The sequence below is a fragment of the Neocloeon triangulifer genome, unplaced genomic scaffold, assembly GCF_031216515.1.
Source record: "Neocloeon triangulifer isolate White Clay Creek 2 clone unplaced genomic scaffold, ASM3121651v1 ptg000001l, whole genome shotgun sequence".
NCBI lineage: Eukaryota > Metazoa > Arthropoda > Insecta > Ephemeroptera > Baetidae > Neocloeon > Neocloeon triangulifer.
Window position 1 is genome coordinate 1,871,952 of NW_026775544.1, and position 17,758 is coordinate 1,889,709.

General features: G+C 38.5%; 2 protein-coding genes across 6 annotated transcripts in view; one reads left to right on the top strand and one right to left on the bottom strand.

The window, feature by feature from the left end:
- LOC132196600 (NGFI-A-binding protein homolog) overlaps nucleotides 1-13,979 on the top strand; it is a 50,934-nt gene extending 36,955 nt beyond the window's left edge. Inside the window, exons 5-14 of one of the 5 annotated variants that reach the window (XM_059619654.1) lie at nucleotides 6,902-7,218; nucleotides 7,273-7,452; nucleotides 7,803-7,922; nucleotides 8,080-8,213; nucleotides 8,263-8,401; nucleotides 8,902-9,101; nucleotides 9,197-9,293; nucleotides 9,822-9,896; nucleotides 11,183-11,392; nucleotides 11,480-13,979. In XM_059619654.1, the coding sequence (XP_059475637.1) occupies nucleotides 6,902-7,218; nucleotides 7,273-7,452; nucleotides 7,803-7,922; nucleotides 8,080-8,213; nucleotides 8,263-8,401; nucleotides 8,902-9,101; nucleotides 9,197-9,293; nucleotides 9,822-9,896; nucleotides 11,183-11,392; nucleotides 11,480-11,668 (1,661 nt within the window). In that variant the 3' untranslated portion in view covers nucleotides 11,669-13,979. The other 4 variants (XM_059619408.1, XM_059619572.1, XM_059619486.1 and 1 more) reach the window with 4 other exon arrangements.
- Nucleotides 13,980-14,970: 991 nt separating this feature from the next.
- Nucleotides 14,971-17,758, bottom strand: part of LOC132192639 (muscle-specific protein 300 kDa-like) — a 30,802-nt gene continuing 28,014 nt past the window's right edge. Inside the window, exons 20-25 of the mRNA XM_059612693.1 lie at nucleotides 17,488-17,659; nucleotides 17,087-17,287; nucleotides 16,894-17,028; nucleotides 16,563-16,829; nucleotides 16,331-16,389; nucleotides 14,971-16,006 (exon numbers count right to left, since the gene is read on the bottom strand). Coding sequence (XP_059468676.1) covers nucleotides 15,772-16,006; nucleotides 16,331-16,389; nucleotides 16,563-16,829; nucleotides 16,894-17,028; nucleotides 17,087-17,287; nucleotides 17,488-17,659 — 1,069 coding nt within the window. The 3' untranslated portion in view covers nucleotides 14,971-15,771. The remainder of the gene's footprint in view (nucleotides 16,007-16,330; nucleotides 16,390-16,562; nucleotides 16,830-16,893; nucleotides 17,029-17,086; nucleotides 17,288-17,487; nucleotides 17,660-17,758) is intronic.

The following is a 17,758-nucleotide window of genomic DNA, read 5'->3' on the forward strand; positions in this document are numbered from 1 at the left end:
TTTTTGAACAGACACAACTCCTGCTCGTCGTATAAAAGCTTTGCTTTAGTATTCCCAAGAGTAAACGTCCTTCTAATTTGTTCCATTAATTAAATACAATTCTAAAATCGATCTTGATAATTGAAATCAATTCCACCCAAGCATAACGACCACGACGAGTATCTTAACTTCCACTAAGCTTTTTTTAATGGCGTCTCACAAAGTGCAACTTGGGTGAGTGCGCAAAAATTTATGTGTGGTCACAAGGTGGAGTGTATTTTTTGCCCAAGATACAAAAATCACGTGCTACGATGAGAGAGTAGTGTATTTTCATCAGGTCTTGTGACTTGATGTATAAGATATAATAAGCATTAAAATTTATTGAGGGCCAGTTTGGAAAGTAAAAAGGCCATCGTGATAACAAAAGTCGACAATTAACTCTCCCTCCTAGTGGCTTCGTTCGGCCAACTTGCCAAAAGTTTCGACTAGACGGCGCAAAAACGTCGCGTAGCCATTTCGCCCACTCCGCCCGCGTTTTTTGACCCTCGAGGAAAAAGTTTCGAGGGCTAATGTTTGCAATTTTTCAGCCGAGTCTGTCTCCGAATCGACAGCTTTGATTAATTCAGCCGAGAAAGGCTCTCTCTGGATTTTTTACTTCTTCCGACGAGCGCCGGAACTGTTTGCAAAAAAAGTGTGCGCGCCATCAATTCATCATCAAGTGGAAGTTTTCTAGTAACTCTTGTAAGTATATCGCACGCTATTTTTGGTACCATTATTGTATAATGCCAGTTTTGGCAATTTCATCTTAAACTATGCTTTGCTATGTGTGCAAATCTCTACCTTTGGAATAATCTAATTAAATTTTTGCAGAGGGAATATCGTGAATGTTCACGAGAAACCTCAAAGTAAATAACGCAATCATTTTTTTTTAGAAGTATGCATTGATTATAAAGTTAATGTGAATGTAAGTAGAACTGTATAATTTTACTAAACTCTGCAGGTGCAATCTGAAAAAAAAAACACTTAAAATGTATTAATCAAGCAAAATTATATAAATAATGTTCATCAACGAAAATGTATGGCTGCGTAATATGATAATTTTAAAAGCTTCGTAATCCAATTTTTTATTGACTTCTATTTTCAATGCCAATTTTTCAGCCTTTAAAGAATGTTTTGAGGAAGTGATTAATTTAATTCTGAAAATTAAAAAGGTTGTTTTTGTAAATTTGTTCTCATCAATACAAAATATTTATTTGAGTTCAGATGAATATTTCCCTCTCCGTAAGGAAGAATTTATCAAACTATTTCTATCCTCTTGTATCTTCTTATACATAATTATGTGCATTAATCTCCATTTAAATAAAAGTTGTTCTATGAAAATATGGGTTTCTGTTTGTGTTTTCCTAGGAATTAGAAAACTCGTCGTTTTAATCCCACGTCCACGTGACGTGCCTCACTCCAAATTGATGAAGGTGATAATCTGTGGGGACCACTTATCAGCTCGGTTACTTTAAAACAATAATTTTGCCGACAAAAGTTACCTTACGTAACCACTCGGAACAATTAAATTGTACACACGAAAAATTGCGCGGCTAAAAAGTGGAATGAATTTCTCTCTGGCAGCGAACGTTGGTTGGATTTGGTTTTCACTCGTTTGAGTGCAAATTTAATTGAACTACGCAGCAACTCGGTTCAAAATGGTTGACGATGGAGGAGGTCAGATGAAAATTTTAAGGCCACTTATTTTTGAAGATAAATCAGAGTCATGTGATTTCTGGCCGTTAATTTGGTATGAAAAGCAGTTGTCATTTGAAGGTACGGCCCACCCTTTGCCCCCACCGGATGGTTAATTTCCCCGCGGTCCCGAGGAGCCGAATAAAGCCAGACAAAAAACTATAAATTGCCGCCGCATCACGTGGCCGATTTGAGCTTGTTGCCGAGTGGCCTGTGCCGAGGCGGACACATGAAACAATGCTCTCTCATCACAACACACAACTTGACAAAAACTGTGAGTTTTTTACACTTAACTCACTTCCGGCTCAAAATTATTATAATGTGCATACAGGAAAAGCATTTTTTTGCCCAGACGATTGAATATAATAATGAGCGGCCGGTTGATTTCCTCCCACCCGATCGCCACCATGCGTTGCCCTCAGAGGGGCCGAAATACTATTTTTTAATTAAAGTGTGTCAGGGTTGGTCTCCTTTTTGCTTTTCGGCTGCAAAAAAGTGTGTCGGCTGATATTGCTTCTTGCTGTATGTATTATTTTTTATTACACTTGTATCGATTGAAGAGATTTTATGGCACCATAATTTATTTCGCCAATTTTTTGCTTCACCTGTTTAAAAAGGCCGTCATTTTGATTTGCGAATTTATCGAAATGTGACTAATCGGCTCTTGTGCAAAACTTTTTATTGCTTTTACCATAAAGATCGGCTATCAGTAGCGTGTGATTTTTATTATTTGAATAATCTCGTGAAATGTAGTGCATGTGTCTCATAATATGCCTTTTCATGTTATAAACGCGATAATTTATTATTTAGAGTACTTTTGAAATTTTATACTTAAATTTATATTATGGAGATCACTAATGTGAAACAAAATCGTAAATTTGATGTGCAACAGTAATAATAAAAGCGATTAAAGTATACAAAAAAAATTCAATCATGTAAATTTTTTTCAATAGCCACTTGGATGAGACATAAAATTTAAATGCCTCTTGACAGTTTCTTTTTAAAAATCTCCCCATCCTCACCATTTTTCATAAAAATTTCTATTTTACCCTATACAAATGGTGACTCAAAGAAAATGCGTATTGTGGTGTTTCGACACTTCATATTTTAAAATCGTCTTTTCCTTGATGGGTTTTTTTTTTAGTCATTTATTGTTTTTTAGAAAAAATAATATCCTGCAAAAATTGTATGAGGTTGATTTATGGTGTTAAAACACTTAAAGCCATAAATCAACCCTCGATCGTGTTATTCTTCATATAAAATTCTTCAATTATTAATATTACATTGAGGTTCATATTGTTGTTCTATAATATATGGCGGCACTAATTTTTAAGATAGACGTCACTTAAAAAAAATGAAAGTATCATTCCAATCTATAATATGTTTATTTTTTCAAAAAAAAAAAAAGAATTAATGCTAATGAATTGCAAATGGGAAATAAGAGGGTATACAAAGCATCATGCTTATTTCTGACATATATTGGTGCATATAAATCAATTTGAGTCGCAAAAGTGCCCATTAACACGTCCACATGCCGGAGGAATATTTCATGGTTTTACAGCTGCTGTTTCTGCTAATAGACTCGTAAATCAATCATGTGACCAGAAACGTCTCATTCTTTCTATACGTAATGATTGAGCTCTCCAATTTGCAAAAGCTAATAGATTTCAATCCGTTGAAGAAAATTTGTTCGAGCGGCCCTGAACAGAATTTCTTCTCATTCTCGTCGCGCAAGTCGTGCGATTTTTTGCCCGGAGGCAAAAAAATAGAAACGGCGGCGGGAGTTCGTCCGTCTTACTTTTCAGTCTGACGGAGTGAACGAACCAAAAACAATCGTTGAAAGGCTGAAAATATTCACCTGACAAGTGGCTAATTAAATTTCCGGCCGAGCCTCGAAACGAAGCCGCGCTGCAAAAAAGTGGAATGCAAAAAAAAAACACACTCCTTTGTTTCTCGTCGCTGCTGCTTTCGAGGGAATAATCGAAAAACGAGCCGGACAAAAAATTTCGCTTCTGGGAAACGTTTCTGGCGAGCATTTTTGCCGTTTCGGCCGCTTTTTTGGCGTCGGCCGCCCTTCGCGTCTGCAGCGTTTTTTGCCTCTTTGTTTCAATCCAGACGCTGCTCTGTGAATGCTGTGTGCTTTGTCTCGCTCGGTGCAGTTGCTCCGATTTTTTTGCTCGTCTCTCACATATACTCTCTACACACATATATACGCAGAAAGATGAGTGCGATGTATGTGCACATACACGCTATAAATTAATTCGCACAGACAGCAGGGCCTCTCGATTTGGGAATTACATCAGCAGTCTGTTGCTGGCAAATGACGCGCTTGTTTTTCCCCGTTTTTTTAATGGGTCATGTGCGATGGACTCTTTTTTTGTACTTGCATGAGAGTGAGGATGGAGGCGTTGCGATGGAATAGAACTAACTAATGATTTCACGCATATTGCTTGCAGGTATTTTTAGAAAAGAAAACCTGTTTTGTGTATAGCGAAATAACCCAAACTTCCGTAACGAGATATTTTTGCTCCATTTATTTGCAAACTTTTGGTTACTAGCGTGGGCCGAGGAATTTAAAGACGAGTCAGTGGAGTGAAGATAAAAAACAGGCTTTAGCATTGTCGAAAACTTTTATTTATTAAAAAAAACAAATGGCTGCATCAATTTTGATCACGATCTGAGACCTTATTTCATGGAAAATGAAAATATTGCAATACAATAATCAGCAAAATTTGAAGGAAAAAATGCCAGTTCTTAAATTTGATCAAATAAGATTTTTTTATGCTTAACTAAAGAATCCTCCTGAGGATTCTTAAAATAGGATTTTTAAAATTGTGTATTGATATTTGTAAAACAAGGGCTATGCTTTAACGAGTAAAGTTTTTTAAAAAAAAACTTGCTTCCAAATTAAAATAAATGAAAAATTGTAAAATTTAATTTAATTAAACCATGAAAGTACAACAATACTTACTTAAGGGAACCATCAAATAATGGAAATAAAAAGTAGCATAACAAACATATAAACAATTTTTAAATTTATACCATAATGAATGAAAATATTCCAAACAAAAATAATATGCAATTTTCTGAAAGAAATTTAAGGTGGATTCAGACACTGAGCGAGAAAACTAATGTTGGTAAAAGAATTAAATTCACAATTCCTGAAATCACGTTTTTAAAAAAAATTATAACTGAAACTGGAATACTTTAACAAGGGTAGCAGGACAAAACTCTACACAAAAAGTTTCAAAAAAAAAATCACTCACATTAACAATTAATTAACATAAATACTCCTTTTTATGAAAATGTCAGTGAATTTTATTATTATTTTTTATTACGAAAATCTTTATGTTTGCTAAAATCCACTTCAGTTAGAGAAATGCATTTTCTCTCAAAGTCTCAAACGATATAAATTTTTCCATGCCAGAAAGAACAAAAATAAAAATAATCTGAAGATCGATGTCTCCAAAATTAATAGCAATTAAAATGAAATGCAAGAATAAACATTATCGTGGCAAATTCAGCAAATTACTCATCAGGTTCTCTTCCCAGCTGTATAGATATAAAACCGGTGCCACAAAAGAGGAGCGGATCGCACGGCCGCGCGCAGCATAAATCTCAACGCGGCGTTGCAAAAAGAGCAAAGCGACTGCGAGATGCTGACTCTGAGATGCACTCGCTTGGTGCATTGCATCTCTCTCTCTCTCTCCAGCAGCAGCAAAGAAAGAAGAAGTCTGCGAAGTCTGGTGGCGCCGCTGGAAATAAGTACACGTCGGGCGCAATAACAGCTTCGGCAAAAAGTGCTGAAATATTTCTTGTGTAGCACCGAGAGACTGCAATAGCATATATCACATATACATACATATAGAAAAGAGCCAAGAGAGAAGCGGCGGCGGCGTTTTTCGCTGCAGCAACAAACTGGAAAAGATAAATTCGACCTTTTTATTTCAGCTGCTCATATCTGGGTTACACATCTCGCGCCCGCCAACTCTCGATTCGCTGGCACAACAATGCCGCTTTTTCCCATTGTTGTCGGAGCTGCTTTTTGCCACTAACCGGACGGACGTGGAAGCAAGTTTGATCGTTGCATATTATATCGACCCCGGTGCACTTGTTATTAGTACCATTCTTTCTTTTGCTGTGTTTTCTTTCCTGTATCAGCTGCAGTGCAGGAAAGAAAGAAAGAGACACGTCGTGTGTGTGTGACCCAGATATGCACACGCGACGGGAAGAAGCGCAAATTGTCCAGCGAGACGCGACGCTGGAAATTGAAATGTCGCCTCTTTTTGCCACTCACAAAAGCACAAATGCCGTTTGAGCTGAAGAATATTGAGCCGTCCAACAGCGAACTCCTGAGACGTACATTTATAAATTGCTGAACATTGAAAAAAAAAATATGCCCTAAGCAAATATTTTCTTTAGTATTGGAACTTTTCTGTATTGAAAATGAAATATATTGTTATGTTCTTAAGATCATTTATTTATTGAAACCTAAATTATTTATATGGATTAACACAAAGGAAAATTAATAAATTTTTATAATACTATTCATTAAAAAAAGAAAATATAGAGGACGCCAACTTTTTGCAAATAAGGGAATACTATTTAATAGAAGAATAATATTTTGAAAAACTAAAAAGTACTACATAATTATGCTTACATTTTCCTTTCATATGTTATCATTCAGCCTTACATCACCTTAGAGAAATATAAAAAAAAATCACCTTTTACATTTTGTATTTTAAATAACATAACAACCTGTTTTATTATAACTATATTTAAGATTTTTCCCTCAATTTTCCCTCATTTTGAAATACGAAATTTCAACCAAAATCACCTGTTCTAAAAAATTAATCCAATTGAGGGTGGATTTCTCTTATAAATTTCAAAAAATGCAAATTTTTCACTTAAAATTTCATCTGATTTTCATCTCCTATTACGGTTGAATAAATTAATTGATTATTGATTAGCCCAACTTATCAATTATTATCTTCTTTTGAGCGGACTAAGTAAGAGGATTATATAAGCCCCTAAACCGCCCTAAACTTTAAAAAATAATATTTTATTAAAAAAAGTGTCACTTGGATAAATAATTATACTTTTCCATCCAATATGGCGATAAACGTTTTATTTTCACCACCAAACTTTCAACTGAAAATAAAAATTGCCTTTCTTTTTATTGTTGCAGCCCTGTTCCAAACACCGCTGCTGCCGCAGCTGCCCACCCCCGGGCTCAGCACCAGCAGCAGCCCCCTGTCCCACGAGTCTGCCCACTCACCGTCGCGTCCGATGAACCTGTCCTCGACGCACGCCGCCCCCGTGCCACCCCCAGCGGCGGTGGCGCCTCCCGTGACGCCGTCGCCGGCGCCGCCTCAAACGTCGCCGGTGCAGGTGGTGCGTGCGGTGCGCGGCAGTCCAAGCCCGCAGCTGCCGAAGGAATCGGGGGGCTCGACGGGCAGCGTCGGGGGCGGCTCGTCAAACGGCGCGCCCTCGCCGGGCCTGAACGTGAGTCCCGAGCCGCGCGGAGCCGCTTTTTTCCTCACGCCGCAGGTGTTGCAGGTCGGCGCAGGACCCGAGTCCATGAGTCCGGGCTCGCCACCCCCGCTGCAGCTGACGCCCTCCTTGGGCGACGTGCAGATCAGCAGACTGGCCGATGCGGCCAAGGTCTTGGCCAACTCCCTCCCTACCTATGAACCCAAGCCGCAAAACAGCAAGAAGAGAATTTGCAAAGACTTGGAGGTAAGTTTATTTAAATTCATTTATTTAATACTTCAAAGCTAAATAAATAAAATTCATTTTCATTTTTGAATTTATTCAGTAATAAATTTTTTTAAAGAATATTTTTGCTATTTATTTTCACAAATTTTGCTCATTTTTATGTATATTATTTGGATTTTTAAATTGTAAAAAAAAATATTATATAAAATTTATATTACATACATTACGCATAAATCACATCATTACTTTTCACTACATACATATTGAATATTGCTTAAAAAAATTTCATAATTACAATCAATTATAACATTTTGTTTTGAGATTTTTTTGTTTTCTAAAAACTATTGTTTAATTCCATTTTAACCCATTAGTTTGTGATGAACATGGCCGAGGATGATCCCCGCCGAATGGATGAAATCAGAAAATACGCTGCTATTTACGGGAGATTTGACTGCAAAAGAAAACCTGAAAAGCCTCTCACGCTCCACGAGGTTGGTAAAATCAAGCAAATCCTACTACACAATGAATTTAAAATAGTAATAATAATATGTTGCTAATTTTTGTATCAATACAAGAAGTTCAGATTTTGACAATTATTTGTTATGTTTCTTTTTTATTAAAAAAAAAATATTATGCTTTTGATTGCAGGTTTCAGTGAACGAGGCTGCTGCGCAAATCTGTAAGTTGGTGCCCGCCCTTCTGACCCGCAGGGACGAGTTGTTTCCGCTGGCCAGGCAGGTGGTGCGCGACTCGGGCTACCAGTACTCGAAGACGCACGTCAGGTAATTTTGCAATTAAATTTTGTCGACACGCAGAGAAACATCTTCTCAGTTTCGACAGCTTCATGCCTGGGTGTCCGAGCCTATACCAGCCGCGCGGCAATGGAGCGGACGACCTCATCTCGTCGTCCAGCAGCAGCAAAAGACTGAGACTCGCAGAGAGCATTGAACTCTCCGACTTCCGCAGACAGGTAGAAAAAATTGTCTCAAAAAATAAGATCAATATTTGACGCGTTTTAATTAGGGGGGGGGGGGGTGATTTTCTTTTAATTATTTAATTTGAAAGGAGAAAATAACAAGAGGGGATAATTCTGAAAGTTGCAAAGAGAATTTGAATTAATAATTAAACGGCTATACTGAGATATGCAACCTGTGAGACTTCTACATAATGCGGGTTGCATACATGTGAATATTTTCATCATACTTTATAATATAACATAATTTATTTCAGTCTGCTTGTCAGAAATTTGAAATATTTATGGGAAAAAGAACTTTTACTGGCTGCAATATAAAAGAAAAATTAATGAACATCTTTAGTTTAAAAGTTGCCATCAGCTTCACTAGAAAGTTTCGTTTATAATTTTTGATCAATTTGAATATATTTAGCTTCTTTAATTTCAAATTAGCTTAAAATAATCAAATTTTGATAAATGCAATCTTGTAGTAATCTTATGCAAAAAAAATGGTTCAGGAGCGCCTTGAGCAGATTTCGGAGGAGTTGCGAGCGATGGCCGAGCGGCAAGAAGAACTGCGCCAGTTGGCCAACGGCGGCGGCAACGACACTTGGCAGAGCCAACTCGAGGCCCTGCAGACCCGGCAGGCCCAACTGGCCGTCGAACAGGCCGAGCTCGGCCGCCACGCTCCTTCGACGGCTCGCTCCTCCATGCCTAGGTAACTAACGCCCCCACATTAGATTAGCTCGCAAGAAGTGCTTTAAATTTTGCGAGCGGTTTTTTCTAAAGTCCCCATTCTCTTTCCACATACAGGCGGAGCGCTCGAATTTCCGGTGCCAGTTATGGTGACGAACACACCGACGACACTGACTCGCAGCTCTCCTACAGCAATGCCAGTTCGCCATCACAAGTAAGATTAAATTCTTCACTAATTAGCAAAACGAAAAAAATTGTTCTTTCCAGCATGAATTTCTATGAAAAGAATGAGTTTTGTTCAGTAAAGATCTAGAAAAATCAGAAAAGCGAAAACTTAAATATTTCTTTACTTTTTAAATGGAATACAAAATTGTTGCTATTTATGGAAGTAATAAATCTAATTGCTTCTTTTCAAATCCTAAACAAAGATTTAAAATTTTGTGATATCAAAGGAATGGAACCTGCCAAGAGATTTACTTGGAAATCCTGAAAATTGATTCATTTTTATTGCTTTTCGTTATTAAGGGGTTAATTATAGTACAAAAAGTAAGTTCAAAGACAAAAAAGAATCAAACAATTACACAAATTTAATCGTAATTAGAATCACAATATGAAAAATAATCACGTTTTTGTCATTTAAAACAGCTTTCCTGAAGTGAAAATTTAGATTAAAATTAATTTCCTCAATTTGAAATATTTTAATGTAAAAATTGTCAAGTAACATAAATTTTTTGATTTTTAGGATGTTGGCGACTCTCGAGATTCAAGCACCAAGGAGGGCGAGGAGAATAGGTTAAGGAAGGGCATCAGCAAACAGGTAATTGAGGTGAAGAAGGAGGCCAAAAAGGTCGAGGCCTAACTAACTGTGGATCTCGCGATTTGCGAATTTGTGGCTCCAGGTGAGGACTTGTGACGCAAAAATTGGCTTAAATTGGAAAAATAATTATTCTCACATTAAAATTGTTGAAATTCAGTCGTAAATTGCGTCCGACCGACACCGCAGCCACGAACTAAAGGTCCACCTTAACTCGCTTACACTGCAATATCCGCTAACCAGGCATGCACTCGCAATCATTTGATTAACACTCGCAACCCACAGTGAGTAGCGCGCTCGGTACCCAGGTCTGTCCAGGACACGAGGAAAACTGACGCCGCCTTTTGCAGACAGACCTGCGCACCGAGCTGCTAATTTCATTTTGGAGTGATTTTTTATTCAATTTTCACTAATCATTTATTAACGCACTGCATGGCTCATATATCATAAAATGCTTTTAAACATTCATTTGGCTCCTGAGTTTCGCTTTTTGCGTTGAAGGTTCTTAGCGTACCTCTAAGGAAAATGAGAAGCAGAGGAGGTTGGTAAGTAAAATTAAAAAATAATAATAATGCCAGCAAGTAAGAAAGTAGTGGAAAGTCAAAGAGACATCAAACAGGTAAAACAAAGTACAAAAAATTATTAATTTTTAAAACAATTTTTATTTGAATATTTTTAATACGAAGTAGTGTATTACTTTAACTTATGTTTCAGTCCACATAGAGTAGAAATTATTTGATTTTTGTCTTTAAATCTTAGGGGTTATTTAAAAATTAGCAGCAGTTTTCCATTAAAAAACACACAACCTTTCTTTAATAGAATTTCCATATGAAGATTTAGAGGAAATCATATCTTCTGCTATTCAAAAAATATTTTTGTTTAGAGAGGTATAAACCATATTTGTTTCTATAAATGCAAGAAGTTTAAGTCGTCATTTGAATTTCCCATGCTTAAAAGATAAAAAAATCTTTCACCTTGAAAAATATAGATATTATAATAGATTATTATTTTTATTTTTGCTTAAACTTAAAAATTGTAATCTTCCCAGGCCCTTACCTGAGCTCACTCTAAAAGTTCCACTTTAACTAAGCCCAAGCATTAAATCATTTACAAAAGTAAGTATAAATAAAAAAAAAACTTTGTTGGTAGTGCTTCTTTGCTTTTTAGCCACGCTTTTATCTATTTTCCTGCTCTTTTTTTGGTTTAGCATGGGATTTTTATCTTACTTGAAATCGGTTTTACATATAATTAAATGCAGCAATCACAAATTAAAATAAAAATTTTCACAGTTGGTGCAGGAAACCTTGTTGGACGAGGGACTTCGAGTGGTCAAAGAGATGGTCGCCAACCACAACAAGGGTGGCCGCTTTGATGACTGCGGTGACCGGACGTCGCCTCCCCACGCTCACACCAACCACCACCACCGTCCACCCTCCAGCAGATCCAACCACCGCCTGCCCCATGCCTTTGAAAATTTCTACGATGAAAACAAAGTTCAGGTTCGTACCTTCGGAAAAATTCAGTTTTCCGCTGAGATGAAAAAAATTGAAAACCATTTCGAAAAAATATCCCTAGTGTAAAATCAGGTGGGGTTTGCGTTTCAGGTGATATCTGCAAGTGGCACCAACATCATTGCGGTGGCCAATCCCGCCCTGTCCATGTCCCCAGCCATGCTGGAGGAAGAGGCCAAAGCGGTGCGCCAGTCCAACAGTCCGCTGCAGCTGCTCGGCCTGGGGCAGGCCTTCAAACAGGAGCCCCTCTCGCCGTCCCAGTAACAAGGAGAGTCCTCGAAAGAAACCGTCCTCAAAACCACGTAGCACTGAAGAGACTTTGTTCAAACGGCTCAAATTGAGAGGGCCACTTTTAACAAATTATGCGTGTTGATTTGCTGTCACAAAAAAATAACTCTTTTACTTTTGAATATATATTAAAATAACGAGTGAGATTTTTGCAGTTTTGTGATGGGAAAATTTTAGTGGCAATGATCATGTCTAGTTGAATTTGGCTTTCTTTTACTGTTTCTCATCTCCTGAATAAATAAAATGTTGTTTTGTATATCAAAAGGTCGAATGCACTGCCATCACTGTGTGAGGAATTAATATGTAGAAGTTTTTGATCATAATAATTTGTCTTTAGCATTTGGTGCTGATGAAACCTGAAATGTTTCAGTGCTGGCAATAATTAAAAATTAAATTGGGTTTTTCAAATACTGTTTTATCATAGAAAACTGTGTAGTAAAATGTTTCTTGTCGGCCGCATGTGATTATTTTGAAATTTAAAAGTAAAAACTGATTGAAGAGGTGTTCATGGAAAAAGGAAATTTTTATGTAAAAAAATATAATATATGAGCTGTGATAATAACTTCACTTCAAGGAATATGATGATGTGTTTTCTTTCATGTGCATTGCATGTATTAGTTATTTATTTTTACTTGAAGAGATGACCGTTTTAAAAATATATGTGCGGGCCAGGTTGGCCAACACAAAGGGAGAATAATAATTAAATTAAACTCCAGAAGATTCTTTTAATTCGTATATTGTAGTAAGGCGGTGTTGTACATTCAGGATGTGTTGGTATTAGAATCGGAAGTTGAAATTCGAATTGAACTGTAAAAACATAATACAATCAGTACAATGAATTACAAACATGTTATTTGAGTATTGGTAATTTGAGTGGAGGCGCCGGCATTGCTCGGCCGGCGAACAGTTTTAGGTTCGGCGTTTTGGGTTAAATTCACTGGCGGGGCCGGTGATTATGCACTTATTCACTGGGCGGGTCATTTTGCCGTCAAGGGAAATTGCACAGAAAGGTTCTTACCCCATAAGTTTGGGTTCAGGCGAAGGTTTGTTGAGTGAGCGATTGAGACGCGCGCTCCATGGCTGGCTTGGGGCGCGAGAATAAACGTGGTTGGGCGGGGCTCACATTGCATGGGAGTGCTGCAGGGTGCAGCACAGGGTGGTGGAGTGGTTTAGTCTTGACTAAACGATTTGTAGTGGGCAGCGGGAAACCGCTGACCGCTACATAGGCCCCCACTTGGAGACCGGAGGTCACTCTCAGTATGTTTCTCTCGGTGAGGTGTCTCTTGGCGAGAAGGTGTCTCTTGGCGAGAAGGTGTCTCTTGGCGAGAAGTTGTCTCTTGGCGAGAAGGTCACTCTTGTATAGGCTGGAGTGAACGAGGAATTTGAGGCGTTGGACTTTTGCTGAGTCCAAAAACAGGAGAACTTGGAAGCTCTGTATGTTGGTTGATTCCAGCCGGGGGAACTTGGCGTGCTGGAAGGTCGTTGGTCCGATCAGCTCTTTCAGGTGTGTCCGACAGGGTGTGTCCCCAAAGGTGACGAGAAATAGCTATGTCTCGTTTGCGCGGTGGGTTGCAGGTCACATATACTTGCCGTGTCGGTCCGAGTTTGAAGGCTCGTGTCGGCGTCGCTGATGTATGCTCTGATTCAGACGAGAGTTCTGCATAAAACTCGTGTGGAGCAAAATTGTGAGTAGGTGCAGCGACAGTTTGGAAGCGCGGTGCAGTGTTGTCTGACGGCTTCTGAGGAGAGGTTCGATCCTTGGTAAGTGTAGGTTCGAAGGACACTGGAATGATGTAATGCTCGTTTAAGAGGTTTTCAGGACAAATTGATTTTGAAAGGTTTATGCCCTGTGTTTGTGTTGCGTTTATGATATTTACGCTGCTGTCCAAAGATTTGGCCTTGGCGGTGGCCACGGTTGCTTGCATGTGAGGAGGCGTGGCTGCTGACAGCATTGGTGTTGGCGGTGTTGTGACGGCATCATGGCGAAAGCTCGTCGTTCGGCGGTCTGCCGAATGTGTATGTTAGTTCTGTCACTCGATGGCTTGATTTGTTGAAGGCGATTCTGCGTTGAAGCATCGCGTTCGGTATCTTGTTCGGGGTCACCATTTTGTGCGGGCCAGGTTGGCCAACACAAAGGGAGAATAATAATTAAATTAAACTCCAGAAGATTCTTTTAATTCGTATATTGTAGTAAGGCGGTGTTGTACATTCAGGATGTGTTGGTATTAGAATCGGAAGTTGAAATTCGAATTGAACTGTAAAAACATAATACAATCAGTACAATGAATTACAAACATGTTATTTGAGTATTGGTAATTTGAGTGGAGGCGCCGGCATTGCTCGGCCGGCGAACAGTTTTAGGTTCGGCGTTTTGGGTTAAATTCACTGGCGGGGCCGGTGATTATGCACTTATTCACTGGGCGGGTCATTTTGCCGTCAAGGGAAATTGCACAGAAAGGTTCTTACCCCATAAGTTTGGGTTCAGGCGAAGGTTTGTTGAGTGAGCGATTGAGACGCGCGCTCCATGGCTGGCTTGGGGCGCGAGAATAAACGTGGTTGGGCGGGGCTCACATTGCATGGGAGTGCTGCAGGGTGCAGCACAGGGTGGTGGAGTGGTTTAGTCTTGACTAAACGATTTGTAGTGGGCAGCGGGAAACCGCTGACCGCTACATATATTAGATGATCGATCGAATAAATAAAATATTATTATGTGCCTATTATACGAAAAAAGGAGTTTATTTATTTCTTTAATTCAAACCCAAATAATTTATTTGTTTGTCAATCAAGTAATGCTTGATGTAAGTGGAAATCGTCATTACCATTACCATCAGGAAGAGAATGAAAACCCATGACTTATTGGGTGATGACCAGGGAGCATCAAGAGGCTGGGCTAGACCAGTCCTTTTGCGCCTTTTAGGCACAGCTGCCTTCAATTATACAGATGGACATATATTTGGGCCAATTAAATTTTTATACCTTACCCATGCATACCCCACCGAAGCCTCATCAACATGATTGTATAGGGTTGAAAATTAATTTTTCGTGGTTCATAAGTACTGACAAAATTGTCCAAATTCTGCAACTACTGCTTTTGAAAATACTCATTAAAGTGAAAATCAACTTGGAAAGTTGGGAGGATAGATGCGAGTAAAAAAACTGCAATGGCTATTATGTAAAGTTAATAATGGTCGGAGGCGGTATTTAGAGATAATTGAAATATTCCCGAATTGTGAATATAGTGGAGTTAATAATATGAAAATAATAGGCACTGATTTATCTTAATATTGTGTATTTATTAATTAATGAAGTACTTGTTACAAAAATCACCAACCACTTAGTTACTCGGCGCCTCAGTCAATAAATATGGAAATATCACTAATTATACACAGAATTTTATTCAAATTTAAATTCACATAGAGGCGCTCAAAATTTTCGTCCAATTACAATAACACAATTTACACATTCATCTTTATAATATTTTCACAGTTTCTTTTCTCATTGCATTTCAATATATTACTTCGGTTGTTAATCAAAAATTCCATACCCTTGGTTAGGACTAGTAAAACCTTGACTGAAGGGAAGATGTAATTTAAGGGACGCAGAGGCGTTTTTGTTGAAAAGTTTCACAGGCTAATTGGACCGTAATTAGCCTGTAAAAAGATGCCAAAATGCCTCTCTCAATTTTTTATTTTCTTTCATTAGATTACTCGGGTAAATGTAGAAAGCGCAGGTTTTACGAATATTACAGTATGTGTGGATAGTCAATTGTTTGATTAGCTGCAACACTCCTTACAAAATCAGACGTGAAAAATTGATCTGATTCTTTTAAAAATATATTCATCAAATTCAACGTCTCAATAAAAATTCACAAACAACAGTAATGAGAGTAAAGCGACATAATTTAGGGAAGTTTGTCTTAACAAAATTTAGTTCCTTCAGAGCTGTAATTTAGGCAAAAAATCGACTCAATATCCAACTTGCGAGTGTGGGATGGAAACTTTTCTTTTTGACCAAATGTCTCTATCCAAAGTTGTCGTCTAAATGCAAAGTATTGGTTTGACAGAAGCCCCTCTCATCTTTTAGATAGGCGGTGGACCATTGGGGTATCTGAGCATGGGTTCGAAACTCCTGGCAAAAGTATTGGCCATCGTGCAAGAGAAGTCCTCCTGTGTCGAGGGCACCAGGGCCGCCACCCCAAGCAGGAGCAGCATGAGCGCCTGGATGGGCAACGAAGCGCGAACCACGCGTCCCAGGAACTGACAGCTGCGGCTTAGGACTGTTGTGTCAACTTCATCGCCGCTTTCGCCGGGTCTGCTGGAAATTTTGTTTTAAAAAATTAGAGCTTTCATAATTTTGGATTTACAAACAAAAATATCCATTCTTTTATTTTAAACTTATTCAACTATAACTTCTAATTTATTGATTGATGTAATGTATTGTGTACTCCAAATCCATAAACCTATTTTAACATAGTCAAGAGAGACTAGGAACACATCCGAGAAAATAAATTTGGTTGAAATTTTAATCATCTCCATCAATGTTATATCAATAATGAGCAAATGAAAAGGATAAAAATAGTGTTGATAAGTGCAAGATGTGTATGAAATGCAAAACAAAATAAAAAGCAATAATATTTACTTGTGACGCAGCTCATCTGCACTCGCTGACAGTCTGGAAGCACCTGCTTGGTCCACAAGCTGTAGAGAAACGGAAATTTGTTCAAGTTTGTGCATTTGCAGAATTATTTTTGTTCTACTTTCTTTTTACCAATTTTAGAATCATGCCTAATTGTTTTTGTTTAAACTTTAAAAGCCAATTACAGTGCTAACATGTGAGACACAAGTCGAAACAAAAATTTCGAAACACTTACAGGGGGAAGGCTGTAGAGAGATGTGGAAGCAAGATTGGTTGGTCGGATTGAGCTGAATTCGGCAGGATCTCGGCCCAACACAGCGCCCAGTTTGACAATGTAGACGCCGCACAGGCGACGCAGGGACTGCAGTCGGAGCCGCAGGTCGGTGAGCCTACTCCACGTGTTGGAGCCCCGAGGGGCGTCACAGTGGCGCAGCAATTGCTCTGCCGCCTCTTGCAGAGAAATTACTCTAGGCTCACACCGCTCCAGCTCGCACTTCAGCTCCTATTATTAAAAGTAATTTAAAACGTTAACACCAAAGTATTTTTTAAATTAAAAAATAGCTCACCCTAAACTTGTCAAATTTATTTTCTATGACCGAAATGTCTTCAGTCAGGTCGATTGGTTCGGTTTGTCGAATGCAGTTTTCGGTTCTGTCGATCCACAGATTGAGCTCGTCTATTGTGCTGTGGAATTCTCGGCTCTAAAGGAAAATATGGATTTTGAATTCCTTCAAATGGATTTTAAAGAATGTATCTAACCTCAAGAAGGGTGGTTTGCAGTTGTGTCTGCCACTGGGCAGCTCTTTGGCACACGGTTTCCCACCTCGAGTTCATGGTTGCTAGTCTCGCTCGCAGGGCTTCTGCTTTGCCCTTATCCTCAGTGTTGTCTGCCAAGTGAGTGCCCACAATGTTCAAGGAAACTACAATACTTTTGTGGCTATCCAGGTCCAACAAGAATTCCTGGGAAAATTGGTTTAAAATTAATTGTTAATTACTTTTTGATAAAACAAATTTGAAATTAATTAAGAAGGACGGAATTTAAAGACTTGTTTTAAAACCACCTTTAATCTGTAAATTTTATTTAAAAATTAAATTTATCCCTTAATTGTAACAAAATTTGAAGCAGTTGAAATTAAATTTTAACAATAAAGCACACTTACTCTATTGTCCTGAATGACATCCTCGAGCTGCTCGATATTGGACGGTGGGGTTTTCTGGCTCTTTTGTGTTCCTTCAGCGTACTGCAGCCATTTTTCCAGTCTCCAAATGTCGTTGTCCAGCTGCTGCCAGTTTTTGTTGGTACAAAGAGGACACGTCAATTTGGCGTTGCCACTGTGGGAAGGACAGAGCATGTTAGAAAGGGGACAGAAAAATGAGAGACAAATTAATATCGACTGCAAATCTTAAGAAACTGAGGAAGAAAACAATTTA